The 13,285-nt window shown below is 44.3% G+C and overlaps 1 protein-coding gene across 2 annotated transcripts in view; it reads left to right on the plus strand.

Annotated features, from left to right (window-relative positions):
• OLFM1 (olfactomedin 1) overlaps positions 1-13,024 on the plus strand; it is a 49,276-nt gene extending 36,252 nt beyond the window's left edge. For both annotated transcript variants that reach the window (XM_035113493.2, XM_035113492.2), the window contains exons 4-6: positions 2,167-2,386; positions 9,784-9,890; positions 11,342-13,024. In XM_035113493.2, the coding sequence (XP_034969384.1) occupies positions 2,167-2,386; positions 9,784-9,890; positions 11,342-12,016 (1,002 nt within the window). In that variant the 3' untranslated portion in view covers positions 12,017-13,024. The remainder of the gene's footprint in view (positions 1-2,166; positions 2,387-9,783; positions 9,891-11,341) is intronic.
• The last annotated feature ends 261 nt before the right edge of the window (positions 13,025-13,285 follow it).

Below are 13,285 nucleotides of genomic sequence, written 5' to 3' on the forward strand. Positions count from 1 at the left end.
TCTGACTCAGTATCCCACAGCTTCCTGTATTCCTATTATTCAGCCCTCTTATTCAGAATTGTGAGAGCTAGAACCTTTGTTTGTGTGTGAAGGGGTGTAGCTCAGTGGCAGAGCATGCACTTTGCATGCAGACATCTCCAGGTTCAATCCCCAGCAGCATCTCCTATTATGGCTTAGAAAGTCCCCTGTCTGAGACCCTGGAGAGCCACTGCTAAGTCAGTGTGGACAATACTGAGCTAGATGGACCAGTAGTCTTCCTCAGTATAAAGCAACTTCCTATCTTCCTACCGGTATTTAATTCAGCCTCTTTTCCAGAACCGTTAGGACTGGAATCCTAGTCTCCTCTTACCTGGAGGTACCTAGAGCTAAACAGGGCCGTCTTAAGCATATCTGGCGCCCTGGTGCGAAGATCCCCCCACCGCCCCGTTTCCCAGCGCGGCGGGCGGGCGCGGCGTGGGGCCCCCCTTGCAGCCCGGCGCCCTGGCGCCCTGCACCACCCAGCCTTGCCATAGGGCCGGCCCTGGAGTTAAACCATTTTAGGACTGCATCGCAGATGCGCTATCACTGAGTTATGATCTTTCCTCATAAAAAGGACGCAGGGCTGTGCACTAATAGTGCAGTTTACAGAAAAGTCATGATGTGAAATCATTGGAAGGGTCACACACACACACACACACACACACACACACACACACCACACTGATGTATTCATTTAGAAGGGGAAGGAAATTGTCCAGCTGCTCAGACTGGCTATTGATCCTGCAGGAATTATAGCCCCTGCACCAATTCTATCCACAACTGAATTTAGAAGGGGTTTTTGTTTTGTTTTTGAGAGGAACCTCTTAAACCTCAGCGTCCTTTCCCCTTTACAACCCTATCATTGACAAAGTCACTGTGTGGATGAGGCAGAAGAGAAGGATCCCATTCAAAGCCACTTTAAGCAGAGAATTCTGGGAGTTCTAGTTTGTTAAGGGTATGCTGAGAGTAGTTAAAAGGCCCCCTTAGTCTCCTCTCAGTGTGGTTTAACAGTCAATGCCTCTTTCAAGGGAACTCTGGGAATTGGAGCCCTTTGAGGAGAAGGGGGGGCGTGTCTCCTAACAACTCTCGGGCACTCTGAACAAACTACAGTTTCTAGTAAATCCATAGCTGTTTAAAATAGTATCACAGTGCTTTAAACATAGGGTGTAACTGTGCCCAAGCCATGAAAGTGTTTTCCTTTTCTTGGGGGTGGGCTGGGGGGGGGGGAATCTGTTTTTCCAGATTACAATCCCGCTAACTGCATTGACTTCCAAGTAAACCCACGGGCTTGCTTGAGAGACAAGCACAGTTAGGAAGACCAGAACCCATTATTTTATTTTGTCTTAATTGATTAATTCATGTTTAAAAAAAGAAAAGAAACAGTCTGTTAATAGCTGCTGTCTGTTTAAAGAGGTTAGCAAGCTAGCTGTTCAACCGCCTCTCATTTTCTTGCTTTCAGGGCTAACTTAAAAGAAATTTTAACACCCAATGTCGCACTGACTGAAGAAGCCGTTCATTCCCCCTCCATGTAACCATGAAAAAAAAAGCAGAAAGCAGAGAGCCTTCCCCGCCATCCTTTGATTTCCTCTTCATTTGATTATTCTTAATTCTTTTTGTTTCCGTTTTTTGGCAAATTAGCACCATTATTCCAGCTTCACAAACAGCCGAGAGTTCTAACTTTTGCATGTAAAATGTTAGAGATGCATTTCATGACTAGTTTTGCAAAAATCCTTGTTGATGCATTAATTATTTATTATTATTATTATTATTATTATTATTAATTTATGGAAAAGGGAAAAAAAGAATTTGTGTATGTGACTGAAGCATGTAACCTTAAGATGTTGCATTCTAAAAAAAAAAAGAAAAAAAATTCTAAATAAAGGCCTTTTTTCCCAAATAAGACGGTGTGCTCCAGACTGTTTAATATTATATAATATATTTATATTTATATATCCTTTCCACATTTGGACACCCACCCCCACCCCTACTCAGCAAGCATTAATAATACTAATAATAATGATGGTCTTTTGTTGTGAGGGTGTTGGAGAAAGCGCATCCCAGGCAGGCAGCTCTCTTAGAGGTAGGCAAGGGGTGAGCAGGGATTTTGCAGACCAGAGCATTGAAACCAAGCTTATTTTAACCTTGCAGGCGATTAAAGCGAAAATGGAGGAGCTTAGGCCCCTGATCCCTGTGTTGGAGGAGTACAAGGCCGATGCCAAATTGGTTTTGCAGTTTAAAGAGGAGGTCCAGAATCTGACGTCAGTTCTTAACGAGCTCCAGGAGGAGATTGGCGCCTATGACTACGAAGAGCTTCAGAACAGAGTGTCAAATCTTGAGGAGAGACTCCGGGCTTGCATGCAAAAATTAGGTAGGCCTGCACGACCCAAGCGAGCAGGAGGAGGAGGACCTGCCCTGGTGGAGGAGAGGGCTGGGGGCACATGCCTCTAACCCGTTTAATGTCAACCAGTCACCAAGACTCAAGAGGTTTAGGAACCATGTGTACAGAGCCAAGCTTTATGTCAAGAGGACATAACCCTTCCTTGAGGGGAAGGGGGTGGTAGCGCAGTGGGTAGAGCATCCGCCTTATGTGCCAAAGACTGCCCGGTTCGATCCCCTGCATCTCGTGTTAGGGCTGGGGGAAGGCTTGCTGGAGAGCTGCTGCCAGGCAATGTCAGAAACACTAGCTGTGGTTCCTGTACTGCAAGAGGGGAGGGGTTGGGACAAGATGACTCTTGGGGTCCCTTCCAACTCTACTACAGGTGAAACCCGGAAAATTAGAATATCGTCAAAAAGTACATTTATTTCAGTAATGCAACTTACTATTTTTTAATTTTAATTTTAATTTTGACAAATGCTTTCTTTTGGAAATTCCACAGTAATACAATTACAATTATTAAAATAAAATTACAATTACAACAAATAAAGGCTTGACAGATCTTGCTTTGCATGTCATGCATCTGTCTCATATATTGGTTTCACCTTTTAAGTTGCATTACTGAAATAAATGCACTTTTCGATGATATTATAATCTTCCGAGTTTCACTTATGTTATGATTCTATGACCTTGACAGATGGTGGATTCTCCTTTATTGGAGGTTTTTAAGCAAAGTTTGGGTGGCCATCTGCCAGGGATTCTTTAGCCTTGATGCCTTCATTCCAGGGAGTTGGGCTAGATGGCACTTGGGGTCCCTTCCAACTTTACATTTCTATAATTATATGATTCTACTTGGCAAGGTACACCAATGGTATGAAGTAGCTTCTAATGTTCCTATTTAAGGCAGCCCTTTATTGAGAACAATGAGGACTAGAACCTTACTTTATTCTTAGAAGGAGGACCATAGCTCAGTGACGAAGCATCTGCTGCTTATCGTCCCAGGAGGTCCCAGGTTCAGTCTCTGACCTGTGTAGCTAGAGCTGGGGAAATACCCTTTTCTGAAAGCCCGGAGAGCCTGTGTCCATTTGGCCCTTTAATTCTGAACAGTGAGGACTAGAAATGTAATATTTAGGGGAGAGTCCATAACAAAGTGGCAGAGCATGTATTTTTGCATGCAGAAATCCCCACGGTCAGTCCCAGGTGGTGCTGGAAATGCCCCCCCCCTCCGGTCTAAAACTCTGGAAAGCTGTTGCCAGTCAGGGCAGATAATACTGAGCTGGGTGGGGCTTGTGTTCCTAACCCAGCACCTGTTTTCAGTGCCAAGGTTGTAGCTATTGAAAAGAGAGGGAGGGAGAAAAAGAGAAAGAATGAGAGAAAGCATAGGCAAAGGTGCTCATGAGGTGGTGCACAGTGCATTTCCTTGAGTCTCCATAGGATCTCCACAGATCAGGAATCAGGTTTCCAAACTGGGAGGTGTTGTTTGTTTAGACTCCAAAGTATCAGGCAGCATGTTTCAGCTGCTCTGTGGGGCTTTGGGTCAAGTGATTCTTGGACAAAACGGTGAGCCACTTTGGGAAGTGATAGGGAGTACTTCAATATGTGTTTAGGATGTGTGTGTGTGCATTTGCTGTACAGAGACAGAAGTGAAACATTCCACTGAACAAGGACCAAAATATGTTCTTTGGCAGGCATAGGCAACCTTGGCTCTCCAGATGTTTTGGAACTACAACTCCCATGATCCCTAGATAACAGGGCCAGTGGTCAGGGATCATGGGAGTTGTAGTTCCAAAACAGCTGGAGAGCCAATGTTGCCTATGCCTGTTCTTTGGCAAGCACTCTGGACATGCTCAGAGATACTCTCCTTTTTATCCAGTTTGCAAAAATAAGTCCCAGCTACCGCATGGTTATGGTTCCAGCCCCAACATGTCCTAGATGACTATAAGCTGGTCTGTGAACTTGGAGACAGAGATGCTCTTGCCTTGGTCTACATCACACATTCCTGGAACGCATTGCTCATTGGCTACCGTTGGGTCAAAGTTCAAAGGAGAACCTTGAAAGGAAACATATGATTCAGGTAGCAAGGATATTGTTCATTAACTGCACACGTCAGCACATTCACACAGTAGGGAGATTTCGGAAGCATTGGAGTGATGCCCCCAACTCTGTGACCTTAGGCCCTGTCTGTTTTCCTGGAGGGTTTCTGCTCTGCCCTTCAGTTTCCAACAAAATAGGTGGCAAACGGGTTGAGAATGCTTGGAAAGGATGAGGTGGAGCCTTTTCCTTGTTTCCCGTTACTCCTGTCTCAAAGTGATCCTCAGGCCAAATGAATCAGTTGTAGCCAATGATACTCCTACTTAGAGAAGACCCGCCGAACTGATGGACGTGGCAAATTTAGGTATATTAATTGCAATACCTCTTTTCTGAGTAGAACTTAAGCTGGATGCAACCATAATTGTCCAGTGTTGTTTATTGATTATATGCCACTTACATGCCAAATTGGCCTCTAAGCGGTTTACAACTCTAAAACCAATCCGTAATTAAAATAGGCAATAGCAATTCCATTGGGGCACTAAGACATCCTTCATTAAAGTAGACAATTAAACAAGCAATTGAGAAGCAAAACAGTTTTTGAAAATCAAAAGAGGTAAAACTATAAAACCAGAAGTTTGGTTCAGGGGAATGGCTGAACAGGTGTGTTCTCAGGAGTCAGCAGGGCTCATATTCCAAATCACTGCACTGAAGACCCCTAGTCTGTGTGGGAATGTTAGGGATGTGGATTAGGATATATTATTAGATAGATCCTATCCAAGCTTGTGTTAGCAAGCTTCCAATATCAGCAGAGTGACATTCCCCTTTTGTGCGCAGCAAAGCATGTGCGTTAGGTTCGCTAGAATCTCTATAACAATATTACACTTTATACTTCAATATTACACTTCCTGCCAAAGGTCCCCCTTGTCCCTCTTAAAAGAAATACACAACACAGTGTTTATAAGATAGAGTTTACTTACAGTTTCATCCTGAGTTAACAGCATAATCTCAGAAAGGCAGGTTTGCTTAGAAAAATTACAAGTATATATACATCTAGAGTCTACTTAGTAAAGTGAGACTCCATGTGGTCTCACTCTTAGCTGCAGGCCTAGAGTGAGAACCATCCTAACTAGAGATTCTCTGGAGATGTGTTCCCATCGAAGGAGGAAGTAGCTAAGAGAGCGAGTGATTGCAGGCTAGGGCTCAAATCAGCTAATCTCATCTGCATATCAGGAGGGGACAGGAACTGACCTGTAGTCAGGTGTCCCTCCAGGTGATTTCCTGTTAGTGGACTCTCTAGGAACTGTTGTGACTTGTCTGCCCCAGTGTTCCATCCCACAGTCTGCCCACTTTCTGATTCACCAACTCTGTAACAAGAGGCAAATTATTATCTTCTATTTCACACACACACACACTCATCAGAACTTCAAAACCTGGGTATTGAGTACCTTGACAGACTGAGATCATTTTGAAAAAGGATTAGATGCATTCTCTGAACCCACCTGGGGGGGGGGGTAAGTTTTCAGTTTGGGACAGAGAAAGGCGTAAAATTGTACATTCATTCAGAATGAGAACCAAAGCATTGCTCTCATTCCACATGGGCTTTATGACACCTGGGGATGTAACAGCATGGCCTCAACCTGCTCAGAATGCAATCCCCAATAAACTGAGATGTTAGATCTTAGCAAATGGCACCAATTGGGGCAAGGAGGAGAAGGTGTCGATACAGGTAATGTGGAGATAGGAAAGAGTCACAGAAACTGTGCGCAAAGCCTTTGGAGAGTGGTTGTTTCCCCAAGGCACCTCTTTCCACACTGAAAATGATTGCACATTATCATTTGGTGAAGCCAGTAAATGGATGCTTGGTTCATATATGTGTGAATGCTAGTAAATGAAGTTTATATAAGAACATAAGGAGAGGACTGCTGAATCAGGCCAATGGTCCAACTAGTCCAACATCCCATTCTCACAGTGGCCAACCAAATGCTCCAATGGGAAACTCAATCTGGACCTGAGCAAAAGAGCCCCCTCACTTCCCGGGGTTTCCAACTGGTTTTTAGAAACATTGTTCTCTCCAGCTGTGGAGGCAGAGCACAGCCATCATGGCTGGTAGCCAGCAATGGGCCTCTGCTCCATGAATTTGCCCAGTCCTCTTTTAAAGCCGTCCAAATCAATGACCATCACTCCCTCCTGCAGGAGTGAGTTCAACAGTCTTAACTATTTGATGTATGAAGCACATCCTTTTATCTGCCCCAAGTCTCTATCCACTTTCTCCATGCCATGCATCATTTTAGAAACTTCTATCATGTTGCGTCTTACTTGCCTCTTCTCTAAACTATAAAGTCCAAAATGCTGCATGCAGCCTTTCCTCCTACGAGAGTCACTCCATTCCCTTGATCATTTTGGTGGTCCTTTTCTGAACCTTTTCCAACGTCCTGTCTGAGGTGAGGGGATAAAAACTGAACACAGTACTCCAAATGTGGCCACACCATAGAATTGTAGAACAGCATTATGTTTCAATTCAGCAGTTTTATTTTCAATTCCATTCCTAATTATGTTCCAAGGTGTACTTTGAGCCCCCTGTTTTGAGGGCGAGGTGCACATAGATTTACGGAACTGGTTGGGGGTTTGTGTCTTATTTCTGTGTTCCAAATAACAGCCAGGGTCCCAGACAAGAATGCAGGAAGGAAGGCCCATGGAGGGCTGTCTTGAACCAGATTCTTGCTGGAGAGGGTTAGGACCCTGGACAGAGACAAAAGTACAGAGTGGAGTATATGTGGAGCACACATGTCAAGACCATGGACCTTGCAACTGACAGCAGGAAAGCCCTATTTCAGGCATGGCCAAACTTGGCCCTCCAGCTGTTTGGGGGCTACAACTGGCATCATCTCTAGCTAACAAGACCTGTGGTCAGGGATGATGGGAACTGTAGCCCCCAAACAGCCATGCCTGCCCTATTTGGACATGCTCGGAACTGATCCTGGGACCTTTTGCATGTGAAACATGTAAAAAAAAATCCAATCTCAGTCTCCTGAACTGCCCTAAACTGAGTCCATCAGAGTCCATCAAAGAATTGATCCATCTAAATCCATGAGAGAGGAAGAGGAGTCTTTGGACATCTCCCAACACCCTTAACAAACTATAGAGCCCAGAATTCTTTGGAGGAAGTCACGATTGTTTAAAGTGACATCATAGTGCTGATGTGAACATAGCATAGGCAGTCCTAACAGCATTGAAAACATCAAGCAAGGAACTCTCAGTTAATACAGTGGCATGCCAGTCATCAAAAATGCCAGCTTAGATGACTAAGAAGCACTATAATTTTTGGCTCAATAGCAGCTGGCAAATATCAGTCATCCAACAAATCAGTGGTTTTGTAAGCAAGAGTGTAAACATGAAAGTGTTTTCTCTGCTCCATCATCAAAAGTCCTGATTCTGGTCAATTTCCTTTCTTTGCTCCTTTGCACCATTAGCATCCCAGCTGTTTTCAGAACAATTTCCTTTCTTAGGAGTGCCAGGAGGCAGTTTTCTTAATAAGGCTGCTGTTTGTTAAGAGAAGGAGGCCACTGGATGTGGCTGACAATTCTCAATTTAATTACCATTAATTAGAGAAGGAGGAGGGAGTCATAGGCACTGTAACTGCTCTAATGCACCGTGGTGGTGATGTCAGCTGCTGTTTGGAATGTGCTGTTCAGGTCTCCACTGCTGCCCATTGTTTAGCACTTTCACAGCTGACTCGAGGTTACATTTTGCTATCCAGAAAGAATCCTAGAATTGGAGATTTGGAACCCCAGGGGTCTAGTCCAGTGTTTCTCAACCTTTTTTGGGCCACGGCACACTTGTTCCGTGAAAAAAATCACGAGGCACACCACCATTAAAAAAGTTAAAAAATTTAACTCTGTGCCGCCCTATATTATAATTATGACTGTAAGAAACACTTGCCAAATATTGCTTTCCGGCGGGTCAGTGTTGTGTATTGGCGGCCGCCAGGCTCGTTTGCACTGAGCTTTGGGAAAGAGGAGGAGAAATATTGCTTTCCGGTGGGTCAGTGATAAGTATTGGCGGCCGCCAGGCACGTGACAATGCAAATCGCCCTTCTCGTCGCCGCACGTCGCGGCACACCAGCCAGCGTCTCGCGGCACACTAGTGTGCCGCGGAACAGCGGTTGAGAAACACTGGTCTAGTCCAATCCCCTGCAATGCAGGAGTCACAGCCAAAGAATCCCTGACAGATGGCTATCCGACCTGTGTGGATGATCATTGGATCATCATTGGATGATCCAGAGGAGAACCCTTGCTGCGTCTCACAAAACCAATCTTTTTGTTTTTGTTTTCACCTGAGCAGTTTATGAGTGTTCCGTGGCATCACAAACACCCTGGATGGTGATAGAATCATAGGATGGTTGAGTTGGAAGGTTCCCAAAGGGCCATCTAGTTCAACTCACTGCAATGCAAGGGGCTACATGCCTATCTGGGTGCAAGGTGCACTGGAATCCTAACATCCTGTCTCTCCTTCACTCACTCATCTCCAGGTAACAAATGGGAAAGCCCTGAAACCCTGGAGAGCTTCTGCCAGTCAGTGCTAACCATGCTTATCTAGATGAACCTGTGGTCTGGCTCAGTTAAAGGCAATTCCCTGTGTTCCCTCTTGAAAGAGGAGTGCTTTCTTTGCAAACTCAGTTTTTGAAAAGAGGGGATTTGCTTGCAGATGGATAGAACAGAAGCTAAGAAGAGCCCAGCTGGATGAGGCCAATGGCCCATCTAGCCCAGCACCCTGTTCTCACAGTGGCCAAGCAGAAGTGCCGTTGTGAAATCCATAAGCAGGACCTGAGCACAACAGCAGCACTCTCCCCACTTGTGATTTCCCAGCAACTAGCATTCAGAGCTAGACTCCCCTTGGGCATGGAGGTTCTGCTCTCACAGTTGACCTCCACATGGAGAGCATTGCTGGGGGCCATCTAGTCCAACCTCCTGTTCTCGCAGTGGCCAACAGATGTTCATTATGGGAAGCCCCAAGCAAGACTGAGCACAATAACAACTCTCCCCTCCTGCAATTCCCAGCAAATGTTACTCAGAGTATGGCCACCAGGGTTAGAAAAGGGTCTACTCAAGATACAGTGAAGTGTATTCCTGTATAAGAATTCTGCACATGGTCTGCTAATGTTTACAGGCGCATTCCTGTTCACATTCAGGGATAGTCCTCCAGCCAAGGACCTGACTGGGTGGCATGTGAAATGGAAAGCCATCCCTATTCCCCCCCCCCACAAAAAAAAATATCCAAAGATAATGGTTGATTTAGACAGGGCACCATTTTTAAAAAATCACATAGTTTGCTCACTCCCATTGTGTTCAACCTTTCTGCAGCCTGTGGGAAACTGACAGCAATAAGTGACCCAATCACAGTCAAGACATCTGGATCCAGGTTTGGCTCATGGATGACAGACCCACTAGCTCCAGAGGGTGAGAGCAAGGTAAGATGATGAACCTCACTGCACCTATAACATGATCCTGAGCTTCTTCCTTTGATCCCATACTAAACCATGGACAGAATGACAAGGGATATTTGACCGTTCCCATTCACAGAATTATGCTTTCATGAAAACACACACACACACACCTTTTCATTGTTTCTCAAAATGTGTCCATTATTTCTCAGCTCGGGGACAGATTCCCGAAGGAACTGCCTTGTCCTTTATATTCCTATGCACCTTAGATGGGATGCTGCAGAGAGTGTCTCATGCCCTTTAGTATGTACTAGAAATGGGGCTTTTTAAAGTCATCACTCGATTGCAGGGTATTTAATTACTATATTGCTCTACAGGACATGCAGTGAAATGTGTGAACTGACTCTGTAGAAATATATTCCATCTGTAATGGTATTGTGGAGACCCCAATTTCCCAACTGAACCCACAAGCTGTCGATTAGCATTGAAGCACATGGTTGAATTAGTTCTTGGTTCATTCTTGGTGCTATTTACAACAGGCAGCAAAGCAGAGTGTTGCATACAACTACTCAGAGTAGAGTCTGCTAGATCAGTGTTCCCCAACCTTGGGCCTCCAGCTGATGTTGGACTACGACTCACATCATCCCTAGCTAGCAAGACCAGTGGTCAGGGATGATGGGAACTGTAGTCCAAAAACAGCTGGAGGCCCAAGGTTGGGGAACACAGTGCTAGATGAAGCTAAAGGCCCATCTAGTCCATCATCCTGTTCTCACAGTGGCCAACCAGATGTCCATTATGGGAAACCAGTAAACAGGACCTGAGTCCAAGAGCCCTCTCCCCTCCTGCAACAACTAGCATTCAGAAGCTTCTGACTGTGGGGGCAGAGCACAGCCATCGTAGCTGGTAGTCATTGGTAGCCTTCTCTATGAATTTGGCTCCTCTTTTAAAGCCTAGGTTGGTGGCCATTACTTTCTCCTGTGGAAGTGAGTTTCATAGTTTAACTATGCTCTGCATGAAGAAGCCCTTCATTTTATCTGCTCTGGATGTTGCACTATTCATCTTCTTGGAATGTCCTTGAGTTCTAACCTTATGAGAGAGGGAGAGAGAGAAATCTCCATGCTGTGCATAATTTTATAAACATCTATCATCTTACAGTTTCTCTAAACTAAAAAGACCAAAACGCTGCAAACTATTTTTTTATTGTTGTTGTTGCTGCTGCTGCTGTTTGTCCTACACCCTAAGGTCCCAGGCATTATAACAAAATAAAAAACCATTTAAAACAACTGACAGACACATATATAAGGTAGCTCCTAAAAATATGCACGGGGTATATTTTTGTCAAAAGCCTGGGTAAAGAGGGTGATGGATCTACTCTGAGTAGGACTAACTTTGGACACAACCTGGTATCTATACAGAATGTTTCTCAAACACCTTTTTTCCTTCTTCCTAATGCTGATATCTGTATGCATTTTCTGTAGGTCTGGTATATGGACAGCTATCACAACAATCGCTTTGTCCGGGAGTACAAATCCATGTCCGATTTCATTAACACAGACAACTTCACCTCTCACCGCCTCCCACACCCATGGTCTGGGACAGGACAAGTGGTCTATAATGGCTCCATCTTTTTCAACAAATACCAAAGCCACATCATAATCAAATTTGACTTGAAAACGGAGACCATCCTTAAGACTCGTAGCCTGGACTATGCCGGGTATAACAATGTCTACCACTATGCCTGGGGTGGCCACTCGGACATTGACCTCATGGTGGATGAGAATGGCCTGTGGGCAGTCTATGCCACCAACCAGAATGCGGGGAACATTGTCATCAGCAAGCTGGACCCCAACACTTTGCAGAGCATCCAGACTTGGAACACCAGTTACCCCAAACGCAGCGCTGGAGAAGGGTTCATCATTTGTGGCACATTATACGTCACCAATGGTTACTCGGGAGGTACGAAAGTGACCTACGCCTATCAGACCAACACCTCCACTTATGAATACATCGATATCCCCTTCCTAAACAAATACTCCCACATTTCCATGTTGGACTACAACCCCAAGGACAGAGCCCTCTATGCGTGGAACAACGGTCACCAAATCCTTTACAATGTCACCCTCTTCCACGTGGTCCGATCAGACGAATTGTAGTCCACTTTTTTCGTCGGGAAAGGAACTGAACCCTTTAACAAACAAAACAAAACAACCTGGAAGGGATACATACTATGGAAATATATTTTAAAAGAAAAAATAGATATAGAAATGGAAAACAGCTGCCAAAATGTCAATGTGGGAGTCTCCGGTATTTAAACCTGCAAGAGATCTGTACTCATACCTCTCCGAATTTTCAATCAAACATCTAACTCGTGTTATAGACCTTTGGGAGGGGGGGAATGAAACCAACTTATTTGCAGCTGGAACTGCACTTGACAAATTAATTTTCAGTTCTTGGGTGTCTTATTTTTCAAGGGCAGGTGGTCTGTCTGTTCTCTTTCCCTACTGTTCTGATAGCAAAGTTGTAGTTATAAAGTACAAAGTAAAAGGCGATGACTGTTGGGGGGAAAACTTTATCATGGGGATGGGGGGGAGGGGGGACACCTGATTCTTCAATTGCTCTCTTATTTTTTGGTGCATTGCATGGACAGTTCCTTCCATCACAGCCAGCTATGATGAGGTGTTGAAGTTGACTCACATCAACAGGCTTCTCAATTTTAATTTTTTTATTTTGCTTTTAGAAGGAATGTTGCAGGTAGATATTGTCTCCCATGGCGCTTACTCTCAAGTATTTCACTCTCTGCTTCTTCTTTTTTTAAAAAACAAACAAACATCTCCCCCCTCTGTGTTTTATGTCACCTTTAGATTCATTGTCCTGGGACCCAAAGTAGCTAATGGATCTGTGTCTCTTTAAGTAGATATAAATACACAAATAAAAAAATTGAAAAAATATATATAAAAAGGTATGTATTATGGACAAGTTGTTGTACCCAAATATTTGTTTGAACATGTATCCAGCCAATATCTTGTACAATGTTATGTCTGTTATTAACCAGAGGTGGTAAAAAAAACAAAAAACTTTGTATGTCCAAGTTTATGCAATGAATGTTGTAAATGCCAATGATGTCATTTGGATTAATAAATGAAGGTTTCATATCTTAAAAAGTGATTAAAGGTGTGGTGTTTAAATTCATAGCACCATAGAACTGTAGAGTCAGGGTGTATGGGGTGTACGTATGGGGCGTTAGAAGAGGGGCAGTACCTCTGGTGGGGGACACGTCTTGCTTCTAGGGTACTTCATACACCTTGGTTCCCCACTCTTACCTGTGTCTCCTAGAAGCTGTCTGCAAGTGACAGCAGCCACATCCCAGGAAATGGCTTTGACTGGCTGGCTAAAACAGCTGAAGGTGGGTCTCAAACCCTCAG

This window comes from Zootoca vivipara, chromosome Z (genome assembly GCF_963506605.1).
Source record: "Zootoca vivipara chromosome Z, rZooViv1.1, whole genome shotgun sequence".
In the NCBI taxonomy this organism is placed as follows: Eukaryota; Metazoa; Chordata; class Lepidosauria; order Squamata; family Lacertidae; genus Zootoca; species Zootoca vivipara.